Source organism: Moschus berezovskii, chromosome 4 (assembly GCF_049115385.1).
Source record: "Moschus berezovskii isolate FMDL1 chromosome 4, NW_MosBer_1.0, whole genome shotgun sequence".
Lineage (NCBI taxonomy): Eukaryota > Metazoa > Chordata > Mammalia > Artiodactyla > Moschidae > Moschus > Moschus berezovskii.
In genome coordinates this window covers 2,945,982-2,962,524 of record NC_142463.1, presented here as the reverse complement: position 1 = coordinate 2,962,524, position 16,543 = coordinate 2,945,982, and the positions used below count along the sequence as shown (strand labels likewise).

The window sequence follows — 16,543 nt, the reverse complement described above, 5'->3', positions numbered from 1 at the left end:
GAGGCGCCTCTCTGAGCCCCCCTTTACCAGCACCAGGGACCGCAGGTTTTGAAAGTCTTCCTGAGCATCCCCCATTTTCTCACCACGGCCACTTTTTCCCACTTGATGGAAAGTAAGAGGCCCCTGTCAAAAAGCACAGGAAAGCCGGTACATGCTGGATCCTGACAGCCTGGCCCTGCACTGGGGCTCCGTGTGGCTCGAGTCCCCAGATCAGGCTTCACTGTGCCCCTCTTGCCAATGAAAAAGCACAGAAGTGAGGGAGCCAACACCCCGGGAGGGCTGAGCCCAGACGTGCCGCTCCCTGGGTGCTTCCTGCCATCTGCCCCAGCCCAGGGCTCACAGGAGGCTCCGGCCAGCATGGTCATTCAGAGAAGACAGGCGGGGAGGAGCTGTCACCTCTCTCCTCTCCCTACTGGCCACCCCCTCCCCCCGATGCTGACAGAGGCTAAAAATACCCTCTGTCCCCACGTGGCTGCCAGCCCAGCCCAGCCCCGTCATACCCCAGCAGGTCCTCCATGCCCCTTGGCCGGCTGGGCAGTTGTGTTCTCCAGCCCGAGTTCTGAGACGAGGTCTTGGAGACTGACTGAGAGGTAGGATTGGGGGGCAGCTGGAAGGAGGACGTGAGGACCGGGGCTGGGACCCACAGGGGAAGGGGAGTTCTAGTGGACAGCCCAGTAGGCCTGCAGATCCCAGCCCTGGGTGCTTTGGGGGGAGACCCGCACACAGCCTAGACCCAGCCCCGGGGCGCTAGGGTGGGGGCTCAGCGGGCCTGCTTCCCTCCAGGTCCTTCTGGAGAAGCGGGGGGCAGGCTGGACCACACCTCTGCCTGCAGCCAGGGCCACGGTGTCCAGCCCCGGCCAGAGCCGGACTGAAGCCCTTTGTTGTCCTGCCTGCTCTGCCCTCCTCACTCCCGGCCTGGCAGGCACCGGGCAGGGGACCCCGGCGAGGACTGCAGGGCGGCGGGTGTCAGCAGATGACCTGAGGCTCCCCGGGAAGGTGCCAGGCGCTCCTGCCCACTGGCCCCCGGCTGCCTGTGGCGGGGGCTGCCTGACTAACCTCCTGCGCTCCCCTGGGAGGGATGCACTGCTGTCCCCCTGGCCAGAGGGTCTTGCAGGGAGGGGGTGAGGCAGGCTGGACACCCACCAGGGTCCCGAGCTCATCCTGACCCAGCAAAGCCCAGGCAGGTTCTTGGGCCGCTGGGTGGGTTCTCTGTGTGCCTCCCTGCTCAAGTTGCTGCCACCAGCACAGCGGCCCTGGGGGCGTCCGCAGTGCAAGTTCTCCTTATGGGGCTTTGTCATTTCGATGGCACTGGGTGGACCGGCATTTCGCACTGGCCTTTGCTTTGTTGGCTTTTAAGGCGCCCCCTGGTGGACCCGCGGCATCTCAGGGGGCAGCTTCTTGCTGTGTGGTCACTGGGGGAAGACCAGCTGCGCAGAACTTTCTTTTCTCTGGGGCAGTTTTTCAGAGCAAAAATATCAGAAGATTGTAAGGAAATATGCACACAATTAATTAGCCCAGAAGTGCGTATGCCGGATCAGGCGATTCGAACTGAGATTGCTCTCTTTTCATTGCTTGTCTTTATCAACCGACATCTGGTGACATGTACCCTGGGGGGTCCGGGGGCCCAGGACCCCCGAGCTGTGTAGTCTTGGACAAGGGACTTGAGCTTCTTTTTGCCTCTGTTTCCCCACCTTTAAAGGGATGGGAACAGCAACCGACGGCTGGCGGGGTTCCCATGAGGGCTGAATGACAAGTGTTTGTGCAAAATCCAGGATGGCCTGGTCTGTGGGGGGCACCGTGAGGGCACGGCTGATCCCCCAGCCCTTTCACCTCCAGCCTCTCAGTCTGCAGATGATGAGGCTGGGACCAGAGAGGGGCGTGGCTCAATCAAGGTCACCCAGCAAGGTCATGGCAGCCATGGTTTCCTGTAACCAGGGGCCAGTAAGGACCTGCGGGCTGAAACTATTCAGAGGCGGATGCCCTTCCCAGCAAGGGGGGATCTGGAATTAGAGTAGGCCACTAGGAGGGTTGGGGGGGCAGGGACCCCCGTGCCCCAGGGGGTGTGTTCTGCACAGTACAGAGGTGCAGAGAGGGGCTGAGGCTCGGTTCTCTTGCCGGCCCATCCTGCCCTGATTGCCTAGCCTCTCTAAGCCTCCACCACCTCACCTGGGAAAGACAACACCTCCGCCTCCCAGGGCCTCGGGGCTGGCTTAGGTGAGAGGCTGGGCGAAATGCTTCACAAGAGGTTGATGCTCAGACCGGCGGTCAGCCCGATGGGTGACTCGGGCCAGTGGGACAGTCCCCCTGGCTGACCCTGCTGGCTCCTCTCCCCAGGAGCCCACGCGCGGACGCCCGTGAGTCGGTGAGCCTCACAGCCATGGTGCGGAACGTGGATGACCTGGACGTCCACCTGCCCTCGCACGCCCAGGACGTGCTGGACGGCCTGCAGCGGCTGCGCTCCCAGCCCAAGCTGGTGGACCTCACACTGCTGGTGGGCGGCCGGGAGCTGCCCTGCCACCGCGGGCTCCTGGCACTGAGCAGCCCCTACTTCCACGCTATGTTTGCGGGCGACTTCGCAGAGAGCTTCTCGGCGCGCGTGGAACTGCGGGATGTGGAGCCCGCCGTGGTGGCGCAGCTGGTGGACTTCGTGTACACGGGCCGGCTGACCGTCACCCAGGGCAACGTGGAGGCGCTGACCCGCACGGCCGCGCGCCTGCACTTCCCCGCCGTGCAGAAGGTCTGCGGCCGCTACCTGCAGCAGCAGCTCGACGCCACCAACTGCCTGGGCATCTGCGAGTTTGGGGAACAGCAGGGGCTGCTGGGCGTGGCCGCCAAGGCCTGGGCCTTCCTGCGGGAGAACTTTGAGGCCGTGGCCCAGGAGGACGAGTTCCTGCAGCTGTCCCAGGAGCGGCTGGCCACCTGCCTGGCCAGCGACCTGCTGCAGGTGCAGCCGGAGCAGAGCCGGCTGGAGGCGCTGCTGCGCTGGGTACGCCACGACCCCCAGATCCGGGCCGCCCACCTGCCCGAGCTGCTTGGCCTGGTGCACCTGGACGCCGTGCCCAGGCCCCACGTGCAGCAGCTGCTGGCCTCGGAGCCACTGATCCGGGAGTCGGAGGCCTGTCGGGAGGCCCTGACCCAGGGCCACGAGGGGGTGAGTGACAGGCGGGGAGCAGGAAGAGGAGCCCTGAGACCCCACCTGCATGGGGACAGACGGGATGAAGTGGGCATCCTCGAGGTGTCCCCAGCCCGCAACTCTGCCTCCCTGGGGTCGGTTCATCTCCCAAGTATATACTGCGCCCCCTGTGTGTGCCACTTCCTGCCCGCGAGGACAGGGGACCCAGAAGTGGCCATCCCCATCCCACAGTTTGGCGGGGAACCCCCCTGGAGACATACCCAGGGCAGGATGAGAAAGACCACTGTTGGACTTTGGGTGTCCTCAGAAGGGCAGGCAGTCAGGGAGAGCTGCCTGGAGGAGGCAGCATCTGAGCTGGGCTTTAGAGGAAAGATAGGAGCCTGGCAGGGGGAGGTAAGCCAGGAGGAGCACACAGCTTGTACAGAGGTGAGGAGCACGGGCAGGCGTGGCAGCCGGCCACCACCTGCCCTTCGGAAGCTGCTCAAGCGTTTATGGGATGCAGTTTCCTATCTGGGCTGGCAGTGGGCCTGGTGAGAGGGCAGGTCCTTAATGAAGTGACAGGCCAGTGTGTGACTGAGGCGAGGAGCTGAAGTCTGTCTGCTCCCAGGCAGCTGGCTCAGGGCTTTGCTCAGAAGGACCTCTTAGGAGCCAACTCTGGGGACAAAGACATGGCTGAGGCCGGCAGTGGGGTGTGTGGTGGCAAACGCTGGCCCCTCGGCGGCCAGGCACCACTGGCCTGCCAGGTACAGGGTGTGGCACCGGCCGCCTGCCCACAAGGTGCTGACCCTGCAGGTGCTGGAAGTGAGACGTCTGGACATTTGAGGGCAGGTCGGAGAGGCAGTGGGACTCTGGGATCCAGGGAGCTCTCACCCAGCAAGAAACATTCCAGCATTTCTTGCCACCCAGGGCCATCCTAGGTGGTCACCCCAGCTGGCACAGCGGAGCTGCGCTCCCGGGGGGAGGGATACAGGGTCTGGGAGTTGGCTCCAAAGGTGGTGCAGAAACACCTCTGCTCAGCGGGGCAGGGGCTGGAGAGCGGCTGGGAGGGAGCAGGCCTCAGGCTCAGGGCCACGAGGACCCGGCTCCCCACTGTCCAGGATCTGAGTGCTTGTCATCACCGGCCCATGGCAGCCATGGCAGGTGGATGTGTATGCACACACACTCATGCACAAGCACACACAGGCACACACACACTGAAGCTCACCCACCACACGTGTGTGTACTGACGCAGGGCCACACTGTGGACCCACAGAGGCTCCCAGACGCCAGGCCACAGCCAGCCACAGAGGATACCGCGGAGGCCTGCCAGCCCCCGGGTCCCTCTGCCCGGGGACAGGGCCTGCCCCCTGACCCCAGCCCCCTGGCTCCACAGGCGCTGCTGGCCCTCCCGCAGAAGCTGGAGGAGGTCCTGGTGGTGGTGGGCGGGCGGGCACTGGAGGAGGAGGAGGAGGAAGGGGCCGAGGATCTCGCCCCCCAGGCTGGGAACTTCGCCTTCTACCACACCAAGGCCAGTGAGTACCCCATGGGCCCCACAGCCCTGACGCAGGGCGCCCACCATCCTTGAGGTTGGGAGGGTGCAGAGGAGCCCAGGCCTCAGCAGGGCAGGGAGGCAGACTGAGGGGGGCACTGCGGGCCCCTCTGCCTCCAGCCGCAGCCCTAACTGTGGGGTTCCATGCACTGGGGCCTGGGGAAAGTGGCCCCTGCCCAGACTGCTGTGTGGCAACGTGGCCACTGGCCCGGGTGGGAAGGACAGCTGGCAGCCGCTTCCCCTTGGCTCTCTTGCTCTGTGTGCCTAACGGGGCCTCAGTCCTGGGGGCCAGAGGGAACTGGGGGTGAGACAGCCTGGGGCGTGACAGCTCAGGATCAGGGTGGGCCCAGTGGGGTCCCGATTCCAGCCTTTGAGCAGGTCACTTCGCCTCCTTTAGCCTCAGTTTCCTCATCTGTGAAATGGCCTTTGTGACGAGGAGTCAGTGGGAAGAAGCGGGGCCAGGCCTGCCTCTCCTGCCCAGGAGCCCCTTCACAGGTCCCCCCCACCGGAAAGGAGGGGTGAGAGGGCAGCAGGGCTCTGTGGGGGGTGCCACGCCAGCCCCGGGAAGTTCTTCGGAAAGCACCGGTTTGCTGGCCGCCGTCCTGGGGCTGCTGGGCAGGGGGCCACCACCCCGTGGCGTCAGCGGCTAGCGGGCTCCAGGAAGCCAGGGCCGGCTGTCCCAGGTCAGGGGCTGACGGGGGGAATTTGGGGGCTGACATCAGCAGATGAGCTGGGAGCAGCTGTCCCTGAGACCCCGAAGGGGGGCGGCAGGGCCACTGGCAGGCCAAGGCCTGGTGACCGCTGGGCAGTCCCCACCCTGGGGTGACACAGACATGAATCAGGGGGACACGCAGTCCCTGACTAGCAGGGGTTCCTCATGTCCTGAAAACTACCGTACGGTTGTAAACAGTAAACAGGAGTCCTGGGGACATCCTAGAGGCCCCGGTCTCTCCCACAGCCTTCCACAAACACCCAAAATGTGTCCTTAGAGAGGACTAAACATTCCCATTTTTATCGCTCATTTTGGTTTTTTTCAAAGTCACTCTCTTGATCTTGTAGCTCCGTGAAGGCAGATCCGTTACTGCTTCACGCAGTAAAGTGGGCACATTGCTCTGTGTCTCAGCTGAGGGACAGTAATTCTTACAGCCACTGTCAGCTGGGCAGCTGCCGTGTGACAGACACATCTCCCGTAGCCCCCACCCACCAGGAGAGAAATTAGCCCCATTCTACAGATGGGGAAACCGAGGCTGGGGTTTGTCCGAGGCCACGGCACTGGAGCAGAGGAGCGGGGACTGGGACCCACTCCGCCAGCTGCACGGCCGCGTCCGGGCCCCTCCCCGCCGCCCATGGGCCCAGAAGGTGCTCGGGATGAGCAGAAAGATGAGAAGCGAGTGAAAGAAAGGTGTTCGTGTTGTGACCCACCTGTGGCTAGCGATCAGGCCCCTTAACCGCGCCTCCGCCTGATTGGGGTGGGAGCTTCCTCAGGGCCAAAAAGTCCACTGGGGTCGGTGGGATCGGCTGCAGGGTCAGGGTGAGAGCCTGCCCCTGGAGCCTGGACCCCTTCTCTGCACACCCAGGGTGCCAGGCCCTGAGGGTGGCATGGGGAGCCAGGGGCCCCCTGGAGCCAAGCCTGGGGCACCCGGGGCCACTTTGAACCCGCCCCACTGGGTGTCCTTCCCCACCTCTGTGCCCAACTGAGTCCAGGCTCTGCCCCCCACCGGGGAGGGGACATTTCTGCCCCCCTCAAGTGGAAGAGGCACTGAGCAGGAAGGGGGGCCCCCACAGTGAGCCCAGCCACCCTGACACTCCCCCGTCTTCTGGCAGAGAGGTGGATGGCCCTCCCGGACTTCCCCGACCACCACAAGTGGGGCTTCTCGCTGGCGGCCCTCAACAACGACCTCTACGTGACAGGTGGGCGGGGCCTGAGCCCCGAGGCTGAGCCCTGAGTGCCATGCCCAGATCCCTGGCCGTGGGCAAGACTCTCCCAGACCTTTCCATCCTACAGAAACAAGGACATGTCAAGTCCACGGGTCCACACGCAGGCACAGGGGAGCGTCATGGGCTCTGTCCTGCAGCCAGGGTCTCCCCAGGAGGAAGTGTGTGAAGGAGGGGGTGTCCCTCTGCTCTTATATCTTAGCAGTTGGCAGGGGGGTCCTCAGGAGGTTTGGTTGAGAAAAAAGCTTCCACTGATGGAGGTCTCAGAGGCTGTTTCACTTGTTTATGCAGTGTGGAGGGGTCTCTGCAGGTCACAGGGCTAGACCGTGCCACTGCGGTCACCACCCCCTGCCCAGGGTCCTGCAGGATGGAGTCCTGGCACCGAGGAGGGGCGGGAGCTATGGTGCTCAGCTCCTGCCCGCCCGGAGGCCCCAGGCCGGTGGGCACCCGTGTGGACAGAGCCTCTCTCGCAGGGGGCTCTCGGGGCTCCAGGACCGACGCGTGGTCCACGACGCAGGCCTGGTGCTTCCCCCTGAAGGAGGCCACCTGGAGGCCCGTGGCGCCCATGCTGAAGGCCCGCACCAACCACGCCAGCGCCGCGCTCAATGGGGAGATCTATGCTGTCGGAGGTAAGGCCCCCTCCCGCGCCCCGCCGCCGCCCCCTGCCCGCCCTCTGCCCGCCACACCTGGGGCCCTGCCCCAGGCATCCTGGGGAGAGGCTCAGGCAGGAGTCTCAGGGCCCAGCCCCAGGCTGCTTCCATGTTCTCTGGGACTCAGAGAACAGGGCAAGGAGTCAGTCCCCCGACCCCGTGAGGAGCCGGGGCCTCAGCTGCCAGTGGGGATGACCATGCTCATCCCAGGACCCAGGGCTCGGCCCTCAGCTTGGGGTGACCTCCTCAGTGATGTCCCTGGGGCGAGGGGACCCACGGGGCATCCTTCCGCTGTCACCTGGCCTCCAGACACCCGCGGCCTGAGCTCAGGGCCCGCCGTATCCCCCTGCACCCCAGAGGTGCGGCGAGGAGTCGCCCCGGGGACGCTGACGGTTAGGTGAATAGTGACAGATGTGCGGCGGCTGAGCAAGAGTGTCCCCGGCCTCCGGAGGCGACAGCTGCCCAGGGCCATCCCGGGGGCCCCCTTTCCCTCAGTGGCGTCCGTGTCCCCCACCCCAGGACAGAGGGCTCGCACAGGGGTACAAGGCAGCTTGGGGCCCAGGCTCTCAGAGCCCAAGGTGGGCTCCCACCCACGGCTGCCCTGCGTCAGCGTCACACCAGGGCGTCCAGGGCCGGGAGCCTGCGTGTGTGCTAAGTCACCGGTTGTGTCTGACTCTGTGGCCCCACGGACTACAGCCCGCCAGGCTCTGCTGTCCATGGGATCCTCCAGGGAAGAAAACTAGAGGGGTTGCCATGCCTTCCTCCAGGGGATCTTCCCAACCCAGGGATCGAGCCCACGTCTTTTACGCCTCCTGCATTGGCAGGCGGGTTCTTTTCCACTTCACCATGTGGGAGGGGCTGGGTAAGGGGCTGCCTAAAAGTTTCCCCCAAGAATGACTTTCTCCATCCCAGGAAGGGCTTCCACCATGTGAAGGGCCTGGGGATGGCAGCCTCCCGGGACCCCCATGGGCACCCCTCCAGGCACCCCGGGCTCTGAAGGACTCAGAGCGGCTGGGCCTCACTGGGAGGCCCCATCATCCACTCCGGCATCCCTGGTCCAGGAGCCCACTCTCATGCCACTTCTCAGCGAGTGGCCTTGGTCAGATACCCTCCCCTCTCTGAGCTCTGTTCCCCTCTCTGTAAAATGGGGCACGTCACCTGCCTCTCAGGGCTTCCCAGGTGGCTCAGTGGGCAAAGAATCTGCCTGCAAGGCAGGAGATGCAGGTTCGATCCCTGGATTGGAAAGATCCCCTGGAGGAGGGCATGGCAACTCACTTGAGTACTCTTGCCTGGAAAACCCCAAGAATAGAGGAGCCTGGCGTGCTGCAGTCCATGGGGTCGCAAAGAGTCGGGCATGACTGAAGCCACAGACCACGCACACATGCACCTGCCTCTCCAGGCTGTGTCCGTCTCCCCCTGCCCTGTCCCCCTGGGCACGCAGGGCAGCCCCTGCAGCCTCCGCAGAGCCTCAGACCCTGCATTTCCAGGAACCTTCCCTTGTCGTAGACCCCGCAGCCCTGACCCCACCCCTTGGCCCAGCAGGCACCACTCTGGACGTGGTGGAGGTGGAGAGCTATGACCCCTTCACAGACACCTGGACGCCCATCCGCCCAGCCCTCAAGTATGTTAGCAACTTCTCCGCAGCCGGCTGCAGGGGCCGGCTCTACCTGGTGGGCTCCAGCGCCTGCAAGTACAACGCCTTGGCTCTGCAGTGCTACAACCCGGTCACAGGTTGGGGGACAGGGGGAGGGCCGGGGCTGGGGGCGGGGCACAGGTGGGACCCAGGGGGTGGGCACAGGTGGCCGCTGGGCCCTTCTGCGAGGCCTTGACCCCATCTCAGCAACTGGACGGGTGGGGGCCCTGGGGATAGGTGTGGCCAGTGGGGGTCAGGGAGCGGGCAGCCACAGATGGGGTGATGGAGGAAGGCAGGGGCCCTCCGGGGTCAGCAGCACAGAGCCACATCCCCCCCACAGTCCAGAGGTGTGGGGGCTGGGGTCACAGTGCAGGATGGGGGAGCAGGGAACCAGGAAGCCCTGCCCCGGGTCCTCAACCTGTCTGGCTGCTGGATCTGCCTGGAGCTGGCCTCGTGGAGAGGGGCAGTGGGACTGGACCCTGAGGCCCAGCAGGCACCAGCTTGGGCTCTAGGGTCTGGGTCGGGGTTTAGGCCCCGACCTGAGGATACAGGGCTCGTACAAGGCACCTCCTTCCTAGAGTGGGCCAGGCCCGAGAGGGACCAAGTCGAGAGGGAGTGAGTCCCCTGCCCCTGGGGGTGATCAAGCTGGGGAGAGGGGATTCTTGAGCTGTTTCAGGGGGAAGGAGCTAGCTCACTCTCTCTCTCTCTCCCCCCAACTCGGGGAAGCCCCTCCAGTCCATCCTCTGGATGGTGGGGCTGAGGACCCCACGAAGATGGACAAGGCCCAGGGTCAGGTGGGGGCCCCGGGTACTGGACTGAGGGACCAGCAGGATGGAGGCAGAGGGCCTGGGCGCCCACTCAGGCCAAGGCCTCCGGACGCCTCGAAGCCCCTCCTGGGGACCTGAGGATGAGGATCCCAGGGACCCTGCCCCCCCCCCCAGAGCAGGAGTGGGGCTCAGCGGGGCATCCCCACCCTCACGGCAGGGCAGGGAGACTCAGAGAGGGCCTCCCTGGTGATGTGGGCGGGCATGTGTCCACAGATGCCTGGAGCGTGATCGCCTCACCCTTCCTCCCCAAGTACCTGTCCTCTCCGCGCTGTGCCGCCTTGCACGGGGCACTCTACCTAGTGGGGGACAACACCAAGAAGGTCTACGTGTATGACCCCGGGGCCAACCTGTGGCAGAAGGTGAGCCGCCCCCACCCCGGAGGGAGCAGGCCTGGGCTGTGGTTCCCGCTGGGGCGGGGGGCAGGGGACGGGGCCTGCAGACTCAAGGGCCTGGAGCGACCCCCTCCCGAGGATCTGGGGCCTCTGGTCACTGCGGATGCTCTGTCCCCAGCACACAGAGAAACCTGTCCTCCTCCTCAAGGGGGAAAAACCAGGCTCTGCCAGGGGCGCTCAGGGGCGGGTGGACTCAGAGAGAGCGCCTCCTCCCTGATGTGGGCCAGGCCCGTGAAGGAGTGAGTCCCATGCCCCTGGGAGTGATCAAGCCAGGAAGGGGGTTTCATGAGCTGTCTCAGGGGCAAGGAGCCAGCCAGTGGCCCCGCACCCTCACCCCCATCCTGCTACTGTCCCCTCCTCCATCACCCCAGGGCAGGGGGGGCACCAGAGCCCTGGCCTCTCTTCGCATTTCTTTACGAGAAGGAGGGAGAGTGTCCAGAGCCCGTGGCGGCCTCTGCTAGCCGGGCCAGCCGGGCAACAGCAGGGCCTCTGTGATCCGCTGACCGCAGCTGTCCCCTGGCGTCAGCGCTCAGCTGACCGGAGGCCCCCATGACAGCAGTACAACAGGTGCAGGGCCGGCCCTGCCAGGTTCTGTCCCTGGGGCCCGTCACCCGGGGCTGGCCCGGCCCGCCACTGGGCTCTGGGCCGGGGTCCCGGCCGCGGGGCTGGACGTTGTCCTCTGCAGGCCTGGAGGTCTGCTGCCCGTTCTCATCTCTACCTGGGGGGGCTCCCCCTTCCTACCCTCCCCAGCTCTTCGGGAAGGGCACACCCCTCTCTCCCTGTGGCCTGGGGAAAGCTGTGGACCCTTAGCCCGCAGCCTCTGGCCAGGGCACCCCCAAGGCCCCAGGCCGAGTCGAGGGCAGAGCGATGAGTCCCCCGGAGCGTCCATCAGGGCAGAGGCCACACCATGTCCTCGAGACAGACGGAGAGTCAGAGGCCCAGCCTGCACCCTGTGAGCGAGGCCCGGGCCCCCTTTCACACCCAAGGCTCAGATATGGGCAAACCCGAAGAGCAAGGGGCAGCTGAGAACGTTATCCCCGGAGGAGTGGGCTCTCCCCCTCAAGGGAGAGTCTCAGGGGTCCCTGGGGGCAGCCGGGGGTGAGGCTGAGGCCACAGGAGGCAGGTGGGGCGCCCTGGACGGGGGTGGGGCAGGTGCCCCCCACCCTGAGCCCCGGGGTGCTGAGGGCAGACCGTCTGCAGGTACAGCCCCTGCACAGCCTACACGAGAATGGGGCGCTGGTGCCGCTGGGGGGCGCACTCTACGCCACGGGCGGCCGCTGGCAGGGCATGGCCGCAGACTACCGCGTGGAGATGGAGGCCTACGACCGCGGCCGGGACGCCTGGGTCCGCCTCGGCGCAATGCCCCGCCTCTGGCTCTACCATGGGGCATCTGCCGTCTTCCTCGACGTCTCCAAGTGGACCCAGCCCTTCGGGCCCGCCCTGTAGCCCTGAGCTGCCCCGCGGCACCCCTGGAGCTGGCCGGCGGAGCCCCCAGCCCGGGGGGACGGGCCCCCTTTCACTCTGGTTTGTCTGACAGCTCAGTGTCACCGGCCGCTCTGGGTCCAGCCTGGGCTGGGGCCACTGGGGACAACAAGGGACAGAGTCTTCATCTCTGCGGCCTTCACTCCAAACTCAGAGCTGACCAGCGGCAAGAGCTGGGCCTCTGCACGCCTGGAAGGATGGGGAGAAGCTGTGCTCTGCCGTGGGGCACCTGAGACCTCAGAGCAGGGAGCTGGGCCCCGGGGAGCAGCGTGAGAACGCGTGGTCTGTCTGAGGACCGGCTGCTCCGGGCTGTGTGTCCCATGGGTGGCGGCTGGAGGGAGCCTCACAGATGAGGGAGACCATGGGAGCCCGTGAAGCTGGGGGGCTGCAGAGGGCAGGTGGCACCGAGCAAAGGGCCCCAAGGTGGGGTCAGCACCCACTGTGGTGGGCCTGCTTCTATCTCAGAGCTGTGTGACCCGCCCAGCCACCCACCCTCTCTGGTCTCAGGCACATGGGGTTGGCTCGGGTGGGGTCTCCCGGCCCCCAGGCTCACACTGGCACCTGGTTTCCAAAGGCTGCTTCTGGGGAAATAAGAGGCCCAGCTCCTCTGGGTCAGCCCCCCTACAGGGCGGCACCCGCAGAGACCAAGAAGGAAGGAGGTGAGGTGTGGGGGCTGGGAGAGACAGTCCTTCCACTTGCTGGGGGGCTGGGGCAGAGAGGACAGCAAGAAGGACCAGGGCTCCCCCTTTGCTTGGGGTGTGTGCCAAGTTGCTTCAGTCGTGTCCAACTCTGCGACCCCATAGACTGTAGCCGCCAGGTTCCTCCGTCCATGGGTCCTCCAGGCTAGAACACGGGAGTGGGTGGCCATGCCCTCCTCCGGGGGATCTTCCTGACCTGGGAAGATCCTCGTCTCTTATGTCTTCTGCGTTGGCAGGCAGGTTCTGTACCAGCAGTACCTAAACGAAGGCGCTTCATCAGGAGGAAGGTCCCCGGGGGAGCCGGCAGGGCTGGTGTCCTGCAGGGGTTCCTGGGGATAGCTCCCAGGTGCTTCGGTGACTTGCCCTCAGGCAGCCTGCTGGGCGAGGAGGCCCAGCACGTGGACTGCCCAGAGTCCCCCAAGACACTCTGGGGCCCCTCGCAGGGCGGGTTCAGGCCCCTGCCCCTCCTCACCCGTCCGGAGCGAGGCACCATGTCTGTGGCCACGGGGACAATGGGGGTCCCTCACCCGGCCCTCCCACCTCGACACAGGCTCCGTGGGGGCATCCAGCCTGGCTCCATCCCTGGCACCAACCCGCCGAGCCCTCGGGCAGCTCCCGTCACCCTCCAGACCTGGGTTTGCTTTCCAGGGCCAGCCCACGGGCTCCTCCGAGAATCCCTCGGGGACTACAGGGCCCCCGGCATCGCTGGCTCTGAGGATCGGATCCCGGGTCCCTCTGGCCCCCACAGACCCAGGGCCACTTTGCTCCCAAACTGACTCCTGCCCATCTCTTCGAAGAGACCTGAGTGGGTCCAAGGATCCAGACACAGTGGGGCATGCTGAGGGTCTGCTCCCAAAGGAACACGAGCCGCAGCTCAGGACGCCCGTCTGTCAGATGTGGATGGGGTGCGGGCGAAACGGAGGACAGAGTTCTCTGGCATCCTCGCCACTTTCTGTAAGAAAATCACCTGGAATATTTTTTAGACACTGATCGAAAGTGCTATTTCAAAGACTCAGCATGTCACACTGGAATTTTTTTCTAATCAAACACACGTAGTTGAAAATGTCCTAGGTGAAGGCCTGCTTTCTGCTCTGCCCGCCTGCATGGCTGCAGGGCTCAGTACTTGGGGTGGGGGAGCACACCCCCCTGCAGGGCCTGGGGCTCCACTTTGGGGGGCCAGACCGCCCGAGCTGCCGCTACTCAGGGTGCCTGGATCTGGCCCCTCAAGTTCAGTGATGGAAGAACTTGATGGGAGGCTGCGTCCAAGGTGTGGGCAGGCTAAGGAGACTCAGTGTGGGGCTCAGGGGGCTCCCAGGACCACCAATGGGGTGGGGAGCTGTCGCCACCCCTCTGCCTCCAGGGACAAGCAGAGCAGAGGCAGAGTCCAGAGAGGGAGCTGGGGAGGGAGAGGGCACCTGGGGGCTCCATCACCTCGGGCCAACCCCAAGGCTTAGCCTCAGTTTCCTCATCTGCACAGTGGGGGCAACCACGTGATTTCAGAGCAGGGTGATATCAGGCAGATAGCAAAGGCGGGCTGCCCACCCCCCCCCCCCGCCCCCCAGGAGGCCACTCCACAGGCTGCTGGGGCTCCCGTGGTTCTGGAGGCAGAGGGAGCTGGGCTTCCCATGACTTCATCGGCAGAGGCCCTTCCTCTGCAGGAAGAGACGCAAGTGGGAACGGCTTGGCTGCATCAGGCTACCGGGAAGCCAGGGCCAAGGCCATGACCTGAGGGCCCAGGAATGAGGCTTGGATTTCCTCCAGGCCTGAAGGCACAGGGTTGGGGGCGGGGGCGGGCCACACTGCACACCGCCGGGCCCCCGCCTGCGGCTGCTTCAGTACCTCAACCCTGGGACCCATCACCTTGCCCGCAGACGCTGCCCCCTTTCTGCACTCCCAGGACACTGCTGCTGGGGAGGGGCACGCGGGGCCCCCAGAGCCCTGTGGGGGGTGGTCCTTGGCCTGTGTGATGCTTTGCTGAGCTCCCCTCCCCTCCATGGGGGCTCTTGTGGAGCTGTGAACCCCCCAGAAGCACACAGGGAGCCCCACCTGGAGGTCCCAGCTCTCTGTACACTCCCGCCCTGGGGCTGGGCCATGTCGTCACCCCCAGAGAGCGTACAGAGGCCACTCGGCAGCAGAACAGATCTGATTTGGGTCCTCTGGCGGGCCCGTGACATCATGAGGATTGCTCACTGCTTGGGAAAATAACTGTTTTTCACATGGCAACGGCTCCGGTCCTCACTGCTGGCTGCACGAGGGCCAAGGCTCCCTACCATGAGCTGGAAACCATATCACAAGACTATCCGAAGGATCGCATGACCCAAACCTGGTCACTCCATCCCCTCGTGCCCCCGGAGTTGCCAAAGGTGGCAGAGCCTGAGGCTCACCTTCCCAGGGCGCAGGACGGGACTAACAGCAGATATGATCCCTGGAGCAGCCAGCCTCAGCTGAACAGAACACAGGCCAGCAACCCAGAAGCGGAGTCCCCAGGCAGCAGGCCTCGCTCTGGGGGTAACCGTACCCAGCCACCATACCCCTAACGAGTGGGGACCCAGACGAGGGCTCGGGGCTGACAGCTGTCATTGTGCCAATTGTACAGAGCAGCAAACTGAGGCTCTGAGGGATGCATGTCTAGAGGCCCCAAGATGGGCCTCCTCCAGAGCTACAGGGGGCTGTGTGAGGAACAGCTTTACTGGGTCTGGCCGGGGCTCTGACTGTGCTCGGTCATGGCCTACAGGGCCCAGGGCCTCTGTCTTCAGGCAGGTCTGAGCGTCCCCTCCCTCCCAACAACATGACATTAAGACCCGGAAGGCAGGCCGGCCAGCCTCAGTCACGGCTCCACGCAGCACCCTCTGGGGCCACACCTCACCCGCAGCAGGCCCTGAGGACACACGTACATTCACCCCAGCTCTCAGGCAAGGAGGCTGAGACCCCCAGAAGCTCCTGGACAGGCCGGCCACCTTCGGGCGAGGGGCAGGGCCCAGGAGGAGCTGCTTTCCCCCAACACTGGGCGGCTGCTCTGTGGCCTTGCATGCCCACCCCCACCCCTGCCGCCATTCAGGGAAGGGAGAGCTCTGTGATGAGCCCCTGGTTCAAGAGAGGCAGCTGTGCGCATTTCCCCAGGCTTCCCTCGCAGCCAGACCCCCGCAGGAAACACCTAACGGGCGTCTGTCTCAGGGAAAAGACAGAGCTGTAGTTTCAGTACCCTTCCAGCTCATCATCAGAAACTGGAAGGACCTTGATGGAAAACGTGTGGCTGTGAAGATGGGACCATGCCCAGGGGGAAAGGGGTCCAGCCCAGCCCTAAACCCAGGCTGTTCGTGCCTGGTGAGCCCTCAGCCGCACTGGCTGACCAACCGGGCTGACCAACCGGGCCATGGGAAGTGAATGCGATGCTGGGTAAGGACAAGCCTTTTCAGAATCATGAAGGTACCACTAACAGAGCTGCACAAGCTGAGGACAGACACCCCTCTCTGCCAGCAGACTGCGGGTTTCAGCAACGAAACACCCGACACTCGGCATCTCATGGTCTCAAAGTCTCCCCCCCAAAATGAAACAGAACAAAAATGTTAATGCTGAAGCACACATCCAGCACACAGACACAAGGCCTGGCTTTCTAATAGATGTGCCTGCGGGGCCAGAAGTGAGAAGCCACCCAAGAAAGCCTGAATTCTCTGAGGGCCTTCCAGCAACACCATCTACAAATATTGGAGCAAATGCCTTTGTTTGTAACAAAACTACTGAATGGTTGTCAATGGAATAAGTTCACATACTTTATTGAATGCATATAATATAAATCAGTATTTCTCACATGTCTTCTTGCAAAGCTGCAATTTCTTTTGTTTTTTGAAAATTAATTAATTTTAATTGGAGGCTAATTACCTTACAATATTGTAGTGGTTTTTGCCATACACTGACATGAATCAGCGGTGGGTGGACATGTGGCCCCCGTCCTGAACCCCCTCCCACCTCCCTCCCCATCCCATCCCTCAGGGTCATGCCAGTGCACCAGCCCTGAGCACCCTGTCTCATGCATCGAACCTGGACTGGTGATCTGTTTCACATATGATAATATATATGTTTCAATGCTATTCTCTCAAGTCATCCCACCCTCGCCTTCTCCCACAGAGGCCAAAGGTCTGTTCTTTACACCCGTGTCTCTTTTGCTGTCTCATATACAGGGTCATCGTTACCATCTTTCTAAATTCCACATATATGCATTATTACACTGTATTGGTGTTTTTCTTTCTGCTTTACTTCACTCTGCA

The 16,543-nt window shown here is 64.0% G+C and overlaps 1 protein-coding gene across 6 annotated transcripts; it reads left to right on the top strand.

Moving 5' to 3' along the window:
- Window positions 1-495: 495 nt before the first annotated feature.
- Window positions 496-16,395, top strand: KLHL30 (kelch like family member 30). 6 transcript variants are annotated; one of them, XM_088835067.1, is made up of 8 exons: window positions 496-590; window positions 2,335-3,151; window positions 4,506-4,644; window positions 6,486-6,572; window positions 7,070-7,225; window positions 8,786-8,977; window positions 9,920-10,065; window positions 12,515-16,393. In XM_088835067.1, exons 2-8 carry the CDS (start codon window positions 2,378-2,380, stop codon window positions 13,052-13,054), a joined length of 2,034 nt encoding a protein of 677 aa, XP_088691193.1. In that variant the 5' UTR covers window positions 496-590; window positions 2,335-2,377; the 3' UTR covers window positions 13,055-16,393. The 6 variants fall into 6 exon arrangements, with proteins under 6 accessions (XP_088691193.1, XP_088691194.1, XP_055259163.1 ...); XM_088835068.1 differs by having other exon boundaries at window positions 8,789-8,977; window positions 12,515-16,391; XM_055403188.2 differs by having other exon boundaries at window positions 8,789-8,977; window positions 11,299-12,657.
- The last annotated feature ends 148 nt before the right edge of the window (window positions 16,396-16,543 follow it).